At 27.4% G+C, this 13,193-nt stretch overlaps 1 protein-coding gene across 1 annotated transcript in view; it reads right to left on the reverse strand.

Moving 5' to 3' along the window:
- The window catches only part of LOC142328239 (heat shock factor 2-binding protein-like), a 30,141-nt gene extending 22,313 nt beyond the window's left edge, over positions 1–7,828 (reverse strand). Inside the window, exons 1-2 of the mRNA XM_075371871.1 lie at positions 7,614–7,828; positions 3,299–3,482 (exon numbers count right to left, since the gene is read on the reverse strand). Of these exons, the coding sequence (XP_075227986.1) occupies positions 3,299–3,482; positions 7,614–7,673 (244 nt within the window). The 5' untranslated portion in view covers positions 7,674–7,828. The remainder of the gene's footprint in view (positions 1–3,298; positions 3,483–7,613) is intronic.
- Between the last annotated feature and the right edge of the window lie 5,365 nt (positions 7,829–13,193).

Genomic DNA, 13,193 nt, shown 5'->3' on the forward strand with positions numbered 1-13,193 from the left:
ATGCGACATCTTGAGTAGCTTGTAGAGTATTCTGGAGATTGTGATTTAATGATATAAATCACTATCAACCTTTAATAATTCCTTGCTAAATGATATTAACTGAAGTCAAATGATGTTGAAGACAATTCATTTTTACACTGTTTGATGTTTTTGTATAATGTTCATTATAGCCAGTATTTCTTAAAATTTATGTTATAATAAAAAATTATAGAGAAGGGATAACAGTTTGAATGGAATGGCATACTAATAATTTAAAAACAATTAACTTCTAAAATACTCTTGAAAATGTTTGAAATGTCCATCTGGAAGCAGATGTAAGATAAGCCAATGTATGAATTAATTAAATGTTTGATTTTTACACGATACTCTGAAAATTTTCAAGTATCTGAAGCAGCTTTCTTAATGCAGAGCCCATATGAAGCTGCACTCATTCTTTATTTAATAAGTCTATCTGTATGTAGCAGATCACTGATTAAGATGTTTTAATTAGAATTTAACATTTGAAGGTATCCAGGACAATGTAGAGGACCCATTAGTGTTAAAATGTAACAGGTTTAGTTGGCCTTGAATTGTCAACCTCCTGCACACAAATGCATTTACCATTCTGTGTCGCTTTGACAAAATATTTATTAAATGAATAGAACTTAGTTTTCATAGGTGAACTACTACCAGGGTGTAAGGAACAGTCCATACTATTCTATTAATTCATTTATTTGTACAGAGGTTAGCAGCATAACCTCTGTTATGCTGCTAACTGTTACTTATTAGCTAAAGTTAACTTTATTTACTACTTTTATAAATTGTTGAATATATTTATACAGTTAATTTAGAATCTTAATTATTCCACCGACATCTTGAGCGAAGTTTGTATCTCTACCTTTCATTTGAATGATTCTGTGTTCAATTCTCCGACAGATTAGCATTTTGGCGCAATAGATTGATTCTTAGGGGATTTACAAACAATCTGGAAATTGCTACTGCATGTATATGTATGTATGTGTGTACATATAAGATTTTTTTTGTCTGCTCTACCGGATGCAAATCTTAACTTGGAGGAATCCATTTATAGGAACCGGAGTTAGAACCAAAAAATGTTTTGTAGGTACATTTTCAGCTTTTTTTGTTCCCTTATACACTATTAAACCATGCATTTAAACTAATACTTTCATGAACTGCACCTCCATTTAAGTACACATCAATAATAAGCTAACTGTTTTAAAATGTATTGTATAATAACCATTATTTTTAAAATTATAACAATAATACAGACAAAAATGCAAAATAATTAGCTTATTTTTTAAAATAAAAACTAGTGAAAAATATTTTAGAAAAAAACTTTGGTAAAATGTCTTTCAATAAAATTGTATGTGCTGTGATCTAACATATTTGATTATACACTTAAATGGAGCTTTAGTTTTCATGAAAGCATTATTTTAGGTGCATGATTTAATTCAGTGGTGACAGATAACGAAGATCATTTTTTGACCTTAATTATTCAACCAATTACATCAAATTTTCACATGCACAACTTCAGTCAGATACACGACTACAGCATATCTAAACTTTACTGAATTGATTCAGCAGTTTTTGGGATTTTTGAACCACAAAAGTTTTTATACTAGGCCTATATATATATATATATATATATATATATGGTAACCCCATTTAAGGGTATGGTATTTTTGTACTTCTCATATATCAAATCATAAAGAAAATTCATTTTCATCCCATTCCTACCTTCCTACCATGCGACCCAAAATAATATAATACTGTACCTTTCTTTAAAAAGTAGGTTAAAAAAAGTGATTTCATAAAAAAAAGTTAGTTTTGCAATAATCCAAAATGTGATCTGATATGAAGTAAAATGATTGGTGTTCAAAAAATCAGTTATAAAGTTTTAATTGTTTTGAATACATAATACTAATATAGCAGAAAAAACACCAAAAGCTAGCTAATACACTGAAAGCAATATTATTTACAGCACTGCAACATTCTTTCTTTCTTATCTAAAACCAGAAATCTGCCCTTCTGATGCACTTACTGCGACAGAGTTTTTTTTGTAATTATTGTCTTTTTGTGATTAAACACTGATCAAAGTTTTGTCATGGTTCTCCTTGATCAATTTTTGCAATGGCTGGGAAAGTTACTTTTATATCTATGGAATAACACATTACCCATTCCTGATGTGATTTTATATATATATATTGTTTTGAATAAAGCATTTATTTATCTATTTTATTAAACATGGTTTTATTACTAGCAATTTTACATCAATCTTTTATTTTTGAGTTCTACTTTAAGATTCTCCAAATTTTCTGTAACCTTAAAGTTGAAAAATTCATTGAAAACTGGTGTTTTAAAGTTTTATTTTAGGTCAACAAATAATCATTATGTTAAGTACATAAATCCTGCTGTTATTTGTTACAAGTGAAAAAGAATAAACAATAAAGGGTATTTATTTGGTAAAAAATTATCTCTCATTTGATTTATCAGAATATATCATCATTTTCTTATTTAAATGCATAAATATTTTTTTATATTTTTCCTTTTGAGATACGTTTGGTGTCCCAAAAAAGTATATTTTTTTGGGATGATTTTTTTTGGTATGCGTTTACCTGATCAAAACAGATATTGAACATAGCAGCATTATTTAACTTTTGAGGAAAATTTTATTAAATATGGGGCTTTGATTTTCAGCATTTCCTTACATCATATCCTTTTAACATTTTAAATAAGATGTTACAGTTGTGGAATCATGAGGTGTAAGGATTGCAGTTAAAATCTTTCCTAATACCAAAAGCCAAATCGGTTTGCCATTTGCCACTTTTTTATCTTCAAGCATGTCTCCTTAGTTGCAATAGTAATTGTACAATTTTACCATTATTATTTTTATACCTGATATTTCATTAATATCATTTTACATATGCACATCTTTACTCCTCTCTCTTCTGAAAACAACCAAAATTTTCTTTAATTTCTATTTGGTCTGTTTTGGTATTATGATTTGATAAATTTTATCTTGCACAAAAAAAGGTACACTTAGAACTAGTTTTAGCACTTATATTCATACCATATGCCTAATAAATTATGAAAAGTGTGTACAATTTATTTGAGGATGTATTCCAAAATATAACCTATATTTCACCCTAAATTAAATTCATGTTTAAATTATTGAGTTGCGTATCTATTTTAAAACTAATTAGGTGCGTTGTATAAGAGAAACTGCCATAAAAGCACAAAGTTTCTGCGATTAAGAAACAAAACTGTTAATAACAATAATTATAGCAGTATCACCTACCTTTCCTTGCTCCATTCAAAAATGGCCCGATGAGGAATTCTAAGTTATCTCTCAGAGATTGTGTCTCGTTTTGAAGACGAGCTAATTCTGGAGCGATACCAACACCAGTAGGAGGAGTGTTCAAATCAGAAATAAGTCCGCGTAAATTTTCTGCAACGTTGTTCAAAGTGCCATTTACTTCATTCTGAAAAATGTAGTTAAAAAAACATGTATGCATTAAGTGTCATATGACTATAGTTAAAGGCAATACAAAGTGATATTCAAATTGTCCTGACAGTTAAAAACAACATACTCATTTTAAAAAATGTAGGCATTTCTGAAGGAAATGCTAGGGAAAATAAGGGATAAAATGTTTAGTGTTTTCTTGGATGAATGAAGTATACTCATGCATTCACTAGCCATGCCTATTGAAAAGTAGTTAATATTCAGGCTTACAAGTAATATTTTCATCTCTGCTATATTACCATGATTTATTTAAGTTAGGCTGTATAACCACCAAACAGTGTTTTTACCCGATTAAGTCTTTTAAGCAACTATTTGCTTTTATTAAAACAGTGCTTCATAATTTTTAGTCAACAATTATTTTAACCATTTTATTTATTCGCACTGATAGAAATACTTTTGTTAATTATTATATTCATTACCACATTTTTTCTTACTTTTATTTAATAATTTCAGTAACTTACTGACAAAAATCAGTATAAGGAACTGCATAACAATCAAAATGACCAGTCTTAAATTTAAAATGATTTCTTTTACGGGCTTTTAGTATTTTATAATTTTCAAAATTAACACTTTTAAACTATTTAGTTACGATTAGCTTTTGTCAGTGTAGAAATAATTTTCTACCTTTACTGAACAGGTAAAGAGTAAAATTGTTTATTTTTAATATCATTACTAACTTTTCATGTACCTTTTTTAAATAATGTTTTAAATACTTGTAATTACAAATTAATTTAATCAAGAACTTAAGATAAAAATAATGATTGAAGAATATCGACCAATAGAGATCAACTAGAATGCTTCTGTAGAATTACCAAATCATTAGCTTTTATAAATTAATACAATGTTGATATAATTGATTATTTAATTATAGTTAAAAAAAAAGACAAGAAAGCATTATTGATATCATCAAACTTTCAATTAGTTGTGAAAGGATTTAATTTTAAGCAAGATATGTGAACATAAAAAAGTGCTCAATAATAACATAATCGACCTCCTCAATTGAAAAAAATATATTAATAATCAATGTATAATTACGCGTATAATTTTAATCTATTATTGGTCTCTATTCCAATTTCTGTGTACTGGAAAGAAATGTAGTAAATAATTACAGTGGTAAAGTGCGTTTTATTAGTATGTTTAGTAGGTTTGTCCAAGTTGTTTGAAGATGCTATTTACCAAAAAAAAATTATTTAGCTAGGTAAAAGACTGAAATATACTTGTTTGTACACTGTTGATCAAAAGCTGATTAGCTTTTGAACTATTACTTTAAAAAAAAAGAATGGACACTCTCTTAATGTACTTAATCTTTATGAAACGTATAAACATGTAACAATAATACATTAAATGGATAAATATTATTCAGAATTATTACTTTTAAAAAAGTATAAATTTTAATCAGATGCCAAATACATATTTTTGAAGTCTTTCAGACTTAAAAAAAAAAACCTCAAATAATCTCTACCGGAACTGTTGTCTAATGTTTATATTGCTATGTATCTTCAAGCAATATCACCACATCTAGGCCTTGTAAAAAAAAATTCTGACATAAATAATCATAATTTTAGTATACTTCAAATATAGTTTAGAATGTTAACAATTATAATTTTATATGTAATATTCAAACCTAAAACACCTATTTTATTTATTCAAACCTATTTTGCTACGAAGAGATATAGCAAAAATGCTAAGCTTGTCATTATTGTTAAATATTTACTTTTGTGTATTAACACCTTAGGTATAATAATAATAATAATAATGTCTCTTTGAATTCCCTCAAGAAGTCAATGAGTATTCAAGATTCAAAAATGGGCTGTCAGATCGTCATCTGCCTTTCATCTTAGGTATAAATCATGTAAATCTGTATTTAGAAAATTAAAAATGTTAATTTATCCTTCTGTTTATATTTATGAATGTCCAAAATATGCTTAAAAAAAAATAATAAAAAAAATTAGTTGTCACTTTTTTTTTAAGTAACATTATCCACCTCCATCAAACCCGATTATAGAACTGTTTTCGTGTTACACAATGCTTCAGTCTACAAGAAAGGGGCTTATTATGCTTGTCATTTTTATTAAATTTTTGAACCGTTTAAAAATCTTCCCATTAATTTATTTAAAATAAAATTAAACTATTTTCTTTTACAGAAATAATATTATTTTGTTGAATAAGCCTAATTAAAGAAATTTATGAAAAAACCTATGTTATATATCCCACTCATAAATACGTTGTGTACATAAATATGAGTTCAAATAATTTTCATTAAATAATGGAATTAAATCAATCATATCTACCTTCTTTTTTTTTATAATTAACTGTGTAGTGTGCTGCCCTGATCAAGGTTATACTATGGCTTTTCACAGCCATACAGGCAAATGCTGGGGCAGTTTATTTTTATCTGTGAAGTATAATATTTGTTCATTCCTGATGTGATCTGTTTATTGTATTATTATGTACAGATCAATATAAAAGATTTATAAATAAAATAATTACCAAAAAAAAATTATCGAATGAAAGATAATTATTATTTTACCACCAGGTACTTTCAATTTACGTGTTTGTATTATTACCTTCCAGATGTGCTTAAATAAAAAAAAAAAAAAAATGTACAGTGAAGATATAAATTTAATATTTGAAAAAACTTGCATATGGTTTTGTCATTACACGATACAGATAATAAAGTATGTATAATAAATATAAAACCAAAACACACCTGTTAAGTTGATGGTTAAACAGATTACAATAAAAGGTGAATTTTTTAAAATCAATTTTTAAAAGTATACAAGTAATTTTTGTTAATTTTAATTACAAGTAAAAATTTTCTTAATACAAAATAGAATTATTTCTTATAATAAAATTGTATTTTAACCTTATTAAAAAAAATAAAATTGAATTCATTTCTCTTTTAAATAAATATAATTTAATATTTGGATCTGGAATAACTTTGAAATAATAAACTTCTTGCAAGAAATTTTGTTCAACAGTTCTAACTAATTAAATCAGAAATTTATTACAAATAGAATCTTCAAACATGAACTACTAAAAGAACAAGTAGTAATAATAATAACCTGAAAAATGTTGAGTCTACAAATTAAAAAAAAAAAATTGAATAATATCACTACTTATCACATCTTCTCATTTAAGACAATTTAACAATAATTACAGACCAATTTATTAACATACAGATGCAGATATATTTAAATCAAAATAAATTATTAAAATTTATATTATGTTATTCCCACTTAAGTAATTTACATGAATGAAATAAGTTAAACAAAACAGAATCAGTTGTAACTTAACGTTGATATAAAAAAAAAATAAGAAATTTGTGTTTCAATTAATTAAATGCATTTTTAAAAATATATTTTTAGTTTAGATAATCAGCAGTAATAATAACTGCAATAAATTGTAATAAAACAGTAATAACTGTAAATAAATTAATATTAATAAAATTTATAAATTACATAATGAATAAAATTAATAAAATATTATTAGAATTTTTCTTATTATTGCTTTCATAACCTCAAAAATTATATGAAAAGATTGAATGTGTCTGAAGTAACAATATTGTATAAATTATTGAAAATAAACTAAGCAAAAAAATAAAATTTATATTCTTATTAAAATTATTCTGCACTTCACAATTATTCATTGATAAAAATTTATTTTTCAATTATAACCTACAATTACTTTTACGTAGTTTTTTTTTACAGCCCCTGAAAATTAGGCCTAATGTATTTGGTACTGATATTGATTAACAGTAGCAGTGCATCAAATTAGTACAAAAGCCTTAATAAATCATAATCTTATTCATGATCTTCTCAAATTTTGTTGTGTATTTTTATTTTTGTAAATAAAAAAAACTTTTTTTCAAAGCGACCCTATTAAATTTTTACGTAATTTTACACAATTACTGAATATAAATGAAATAATTACTTTAATTTGTGTGTAAAAGTAATGAATTGGCATTATAATGTGGTTTATTTGAAACATAAATCGAATTTTCACTAATAGTAATTAATTACATGCATGAAGTCGAATCTATATGCGTACGTGCAATTGTATCAAACAATTTCGTCGTAAATATGCTTACCAGAAATTCATCAGATCTTTCCTGTACTTCATTGTTTGTTTCCATATTTTCTTGCTGCATTTGGTTTTGTTGATATAGCTGTTCGATTAAGAACTTTCTCAAAATGTTTAAACGCGCATAAAATAATCCTCCAGATGAATACAAAAATTAAAAAAGTTGTAATATAAAATTCGCGCCAACCTTCCGTGGTATTGACCCGTTGTTCTGATTGCTAGCCCCTCCAGTTTTTCTCTAGTGTTCATGGTTGCCAACTGTACAAATCAATACTCTTCTCATATTAATTTTGGTACTTTTTAATATTTGTTTGTTGGAAATACTAGTTATCTAAAAGTACAGATTCAAAATTTTTATCATAAATACAGGTCATACTGCTTCGCCAGAAAATTTTTAATAGTAGTCGGATGAGTTCACTGGGTATCAGACTGGCGAAAGCAGTTCAATAAATTAAGATAATTTATTAAAAGTCATAATTCACGTCTTCTATCGTCAGAATAAAAGTTTTAATTTTTTATCTGCAAGTTATTTCAGTTTATAAATCCAGTTTTGAATAATTAATTGTAACATTATTAAAGAAAGAATTACATTTTAAGCAAGCATCATCCCATAGGTTAGGAACAAAGGAGATGACGTCATTAGTTCGATTAAACGCACAGTTAAGCGTTTATGTAATTAGAACTAGGAGATACTAATTGGAATAAGTAAACTGTAATTCTTAATAATAAAAATAGTTAAGATTATTTATCATTTAATCTTCTACTTCTTCAGCGATTTACTTTAATTAATTAATGAATAATGCATTAGTAAAACCAACTGTTTGTACAAGGGTTGCGCAATTTGCATTGCACTTAGGTTGTAACTTCATGTCTTTCGTCGGGTCATTGATTAATGACTGGAATATAAAATACTGTTATCGAAAACAAATTTGTTCCATTTTTCTAAACTGCTTATCATACTTAATTTAGTTATTCTAATTTCATATTTCTTTCTACAAACGCCTGTAGTAGAACGAATAATACGTTTGCCCAGAAATTATTATTCCATCGAGTAGGATTACATATTATCTTGCCTAAGATCTATTTCTCTTTTGTAGCTGGGATTATCTTACTTAACTATCAGCTTAAAAATATTTTTAATCAGTTTGTACAGAGGAAATATAATAATTTTGTCTGAATAGTATTGGAACAGTTTTATCTGATTAGTTCTTCTTTAATGCTCTTCTTTCTTTAATGTTAAAAGGTGTATAAGTCTTGATATGTGAGCTAGCTTTATCTTTGTAGGTATCTCTATACCTTCTATGTATCTTTATAATTTTTAACTTAATCGTTTCGAAAAATCACTTTACTGGAGACTTTTGAGTGTGTGGAGATTGCCATGTCTTACTGGAAATTGAACCCAGGATCATCTGGATGAAATGCAACCAGTCTACCATGGAGGCAGAGTTATTAAAAAAAGTTTTCATATATAAACCAAAATACAAATTTTTCTATTCTTAATAAATTGTTTCCTTGACGGTCTAAAGGGTCTCATAACTGATTTACTTAAAATTAGATAAATAGACTTCCTTCTATTTGAATAGTGTTAGTATATTGATGAGTTTTTAAATTCTACTATATGAATCAATCTTCTGGATTCTTTTTTAATGTGTACTTAAAAATCTTCTGAAGTATGTAGCAATTGTATCTATTAATTGCCTTCAAATTTGTTATTTTATTCTCTTCTGATTTTATATATTTATTATACTTGGATTCCCCTGATCATTCTAGAAAAATTCTGCAGCAGTTCCTTATTGTTATCTGTAAATTAGCTCATTTACCCGTTCCTGATGTGATCAATAAAATGTATAATTGTATTATGATTTTAATAAAGTACTTATTTATTTGCATGTTTGATTATGGGAGATCACTAGTACAAATATACAAATTGAAAGTCATCATTTTTCTAATATAAATAAACTATTTGATTAATACAATCAAAAAAAGTAAAAAAGGAATGCATTCTTTCAAGTATTTGTAACACTTAAATATTAATATTTATATTCCTTTTCAGTCGCTTAATATTTATATGAGATTATCTTCTTATTAGGCTAAAAAATTATTAGGTCTCATAGAAAATCATCACATTTAAAAAAAAAATTTCTACTAAAAAAATGATAAATACAATATCAAATTCATCTGTTGATTGGATTTGCAGCATCTAAAAATGAAATAATGTTTTATTTTGAATTTTATTTTTCTTCCTGTTTAGCCTCCAGTAATCACCGTTAGGTATTACTTTAGAGGATGAATGAGCATGATATGTATGAGTGTAAGTGAAGGGTAGTCATGCACAGTCTCAAGCCAACCGTTTCTGAGATGTGTGTACAAACTGCCTTTATTCGGATTTGAATGTGGAACTCTAGACTTCGAAATCAACTGATTTGTGAAGATGCTTTCACCACTAGACCAACCCAGTGGGTTTTTATTTTGAATTTAAGCAACCTAATCCTAACATAGTATATAGTGATTAATTATGCTGGTGGCAACTGTGAAGTGATACTTAACAGTGACTACCATCAAGTAAATTACTGTTGCGGACACTGTAAATATTCATACAGATAATAATTGACAAGATTCCTACTGGGGCAGCACTGCTATTTGTTTCTCTGTTTCAAGGATGTCCATGATGTACGGACACCTTTCTGTAAATCAACAAAGTTCTCAGAATGATCTGCGCAATATTGTAATATGCTTTTCATTTTTCTGACTTAATTCTCGTCCAAACAATAGAATTTCTTTCATATAACTCAACACAGTATTTTGGTTTATAAGAAAGGGCTTCTGTTGATAAATTTTTAATAAATTACCGAAACGATAAATAAATCTTCTCGCCAATTTATTTAAAACACAATTAAATTTTCTTTTATGGAAACAGTATTACTCTGTTGATAAATCTTTAAATAAAACTAATTAAAAAATTGTAGAAATGTGAAATTTCTATCCTGTTCAGAGCGTAAAATATTGGTTCAAATAAGTTTCATTAATTTTCTTCTTAATTTTGAACTATTTCATAGTTATTTTTTTATACTTAGTGCCGTGTATTTCCCTCAAGATTATTTCATATGTCTATATTTAAAATAATTAACATGGACTTATTCACATCAATTTTTTAACTTTTAATTAATTGTGTATTCTGTAATGGCGCTCTGATTGAAGTTTTGCAATGGGTTTACCACAATCTATCCAGGTAAATGCTAGAGCAGTTCCTTTTTTTATCAATGGAGTAGCATATCTATCCATTCCTGATTTAATCTATATAATATATCATTATCAACCGACTAGAATAAAAAATTTATTTACTGAAAAAAAGGTACCCTTTTATTGTAATATTCCTACAAACTAAAAATAAACTTATACGGACATTTAAAAAAAATTTCTTCATAAGATCCTGATTATTAATATATCGTACTTCTGTAATTAGATGTGTATTTTTCAAATTACAGTAATACCTAGGAATTTTTTTGTTTAACAATATCAATTTAAAAGATTTCCTTTTTGTAAAAAAAAAAAGAGTCAAAAAATTTATCTAATACGGTTAATTGGAATTAAATCTTTGAAATCCCCTATTCTGTACTTGTAAGTAAATAAAATTATTAGTGATATTTTGGAGGTAAAAAGCCGCTTCATTTACTTTAACAAGTATTTAATTGTCGATATTATAATGTAGAAGGTTGAAACCTACCTGTTCTGGTTGAATCTTATTCTATTATTAGTTGTCAATTGTTTTTCCTTGTTACCGATTATCATCAGGTTCTAATTAAACATATATTCTGGCCTGAAGAACTTTACGAGTAGCACTGTAATTTCATAAACAAAGTGTTTTACTACCTTTTGAGTTTAAATTACATACATCTACTCCAAAACTCTTTGATATTTCCAGATTATTATATGATTCACTAGCTCGTCATTTTGTATTTAGATGGGAATGCACGACAGTTTCAGTTGATTAACTGTCTTCTAATGTGTTTTTTTTAATCTAAATTAAGCCATCTAATTGAAGATAGTTCTTAAAGAGTAGTAGTAATTTACAACTTAATTTGGTGTTTTTCTAAGCGATGGTTACTTTAAAATAATATCCTTTGTACATTACATCTTTCAATTACAGGAGAGCTTTCTCTAATTGTACTTATTCTGTGCTAAAAAAGTATTCACTTAAAACAACATTGTCGGTTATGTTTCTTACATTTATTATTCATGTTTGGTTGAACATCGTAGTAAAATGCGATAACGTTTTAAAATTATAAATGAATTTTTTTGAAATTAATGGAAATAATTCTTGAAAAAAGTCTTTAGGAAGTAATCATATCAGTATTCTCTTCAGTTGAATCCAGTAGTGCTGTTGTTTAGCGGCGTTCCTACAAAAGTACTACAGGAAAGTCTGCAGTAACAAGTAATGATAATAATTAGTTCTAAAAGATCTTTTCAAGAACAAATTCCAATCGATCTGAAAGCGAGATACTTATAATTATTACTTTATTATTTTTTTTTTTAATAATTTATGCTTGATTACACTTCATTGTATAATCTGTAATATTTTAAAATATCACTGACTAAATTCTTCCTTTCAAAAGGGTCTTCTGTAAAAAAATAATCGATCTGCTCATCACTGTACTGAGTTTTGCGGTGGCATTTCTGCCTTTCTCCCTTAGACTTTGGGTTCAAATTCTGATCAGACTTTGTGATTTTCATACGCTGCAAAATTTATCTATCAGAAAGTAACTGTAATTTAACCTGAGAATTTTTTGGGACAAAAACAGTGTTATGTTGCTCGTTGAATTTAGTGATCGGGAAACGTCTGTGAACCCAGATACGTATTAGAAACGTTAAAAAAAATCTTAGAAGATCTGTAAAAAAACCGACTACATGAGATGCTATCCCGCGGGATTTTGTTCCATGACGATGCCCGGCCGCTCACGGTAAATCGACGGTGATTGGATCGGAAAATTTTCCTACCGTATAGTCTAGGTCAGGGGTCGGCAACCTGCGGCTCGCGAGCCACATGCGGCTCTTTGGATGTGAAGCTGCGGCTCTTTAGTTCTATACGCAAATATTATTTATTTTATAAAAAAAAAAATATAAAAATCGTTCTGAATCGATTAACGAGGATTAGGCACCGATTCTATCTCTTTGCCACTTGTACTCGCTTTTCACGGCACCCCTCCCCCGTGACGCGCGTCGTCACTGTCATCAGTCCGTCAGAAGCTCTCGAATGACGCCGTCGTCGGATGTTTTCTATGTAGGTTTTAATTCGCTCTCGACGCAAGACAATTTGGCGTCTTCACCGGTGCTTTGGCTGTGACGTATAGTTTGTTGTTTCAAGTAAAAGAGTTAGAAGCGAATTATCTTCTCAAAGTTATGTATGTACGTATATATAATAATAATAAAAAAACCGAAGTAAAGATAGGTAACATAATAAGTATTATATTTTTAAAATACATATTTTTTTCCAAATAAGTTAATTAACTACTTTTTTGAAGTCGATAAGAATTGTCAAAAAAGAAACAAAGTACTACTGTTGGATATTACCGCGAAAGTGTTTTTATTA

This window comes from Lycorma delicatula, chromosome 7 (assembly GCF_047948215.1).
Source record: "Lycorma delicatula isolate Av1 chromosome 7, ASM4794821v1, whole genome shotgun sequence".
NCBI lineage: Eukaryota > Metazoa > Arthropoda > Insecta > Hemiptera > Fulgoridae > Lycorma > Lycorma delicatula.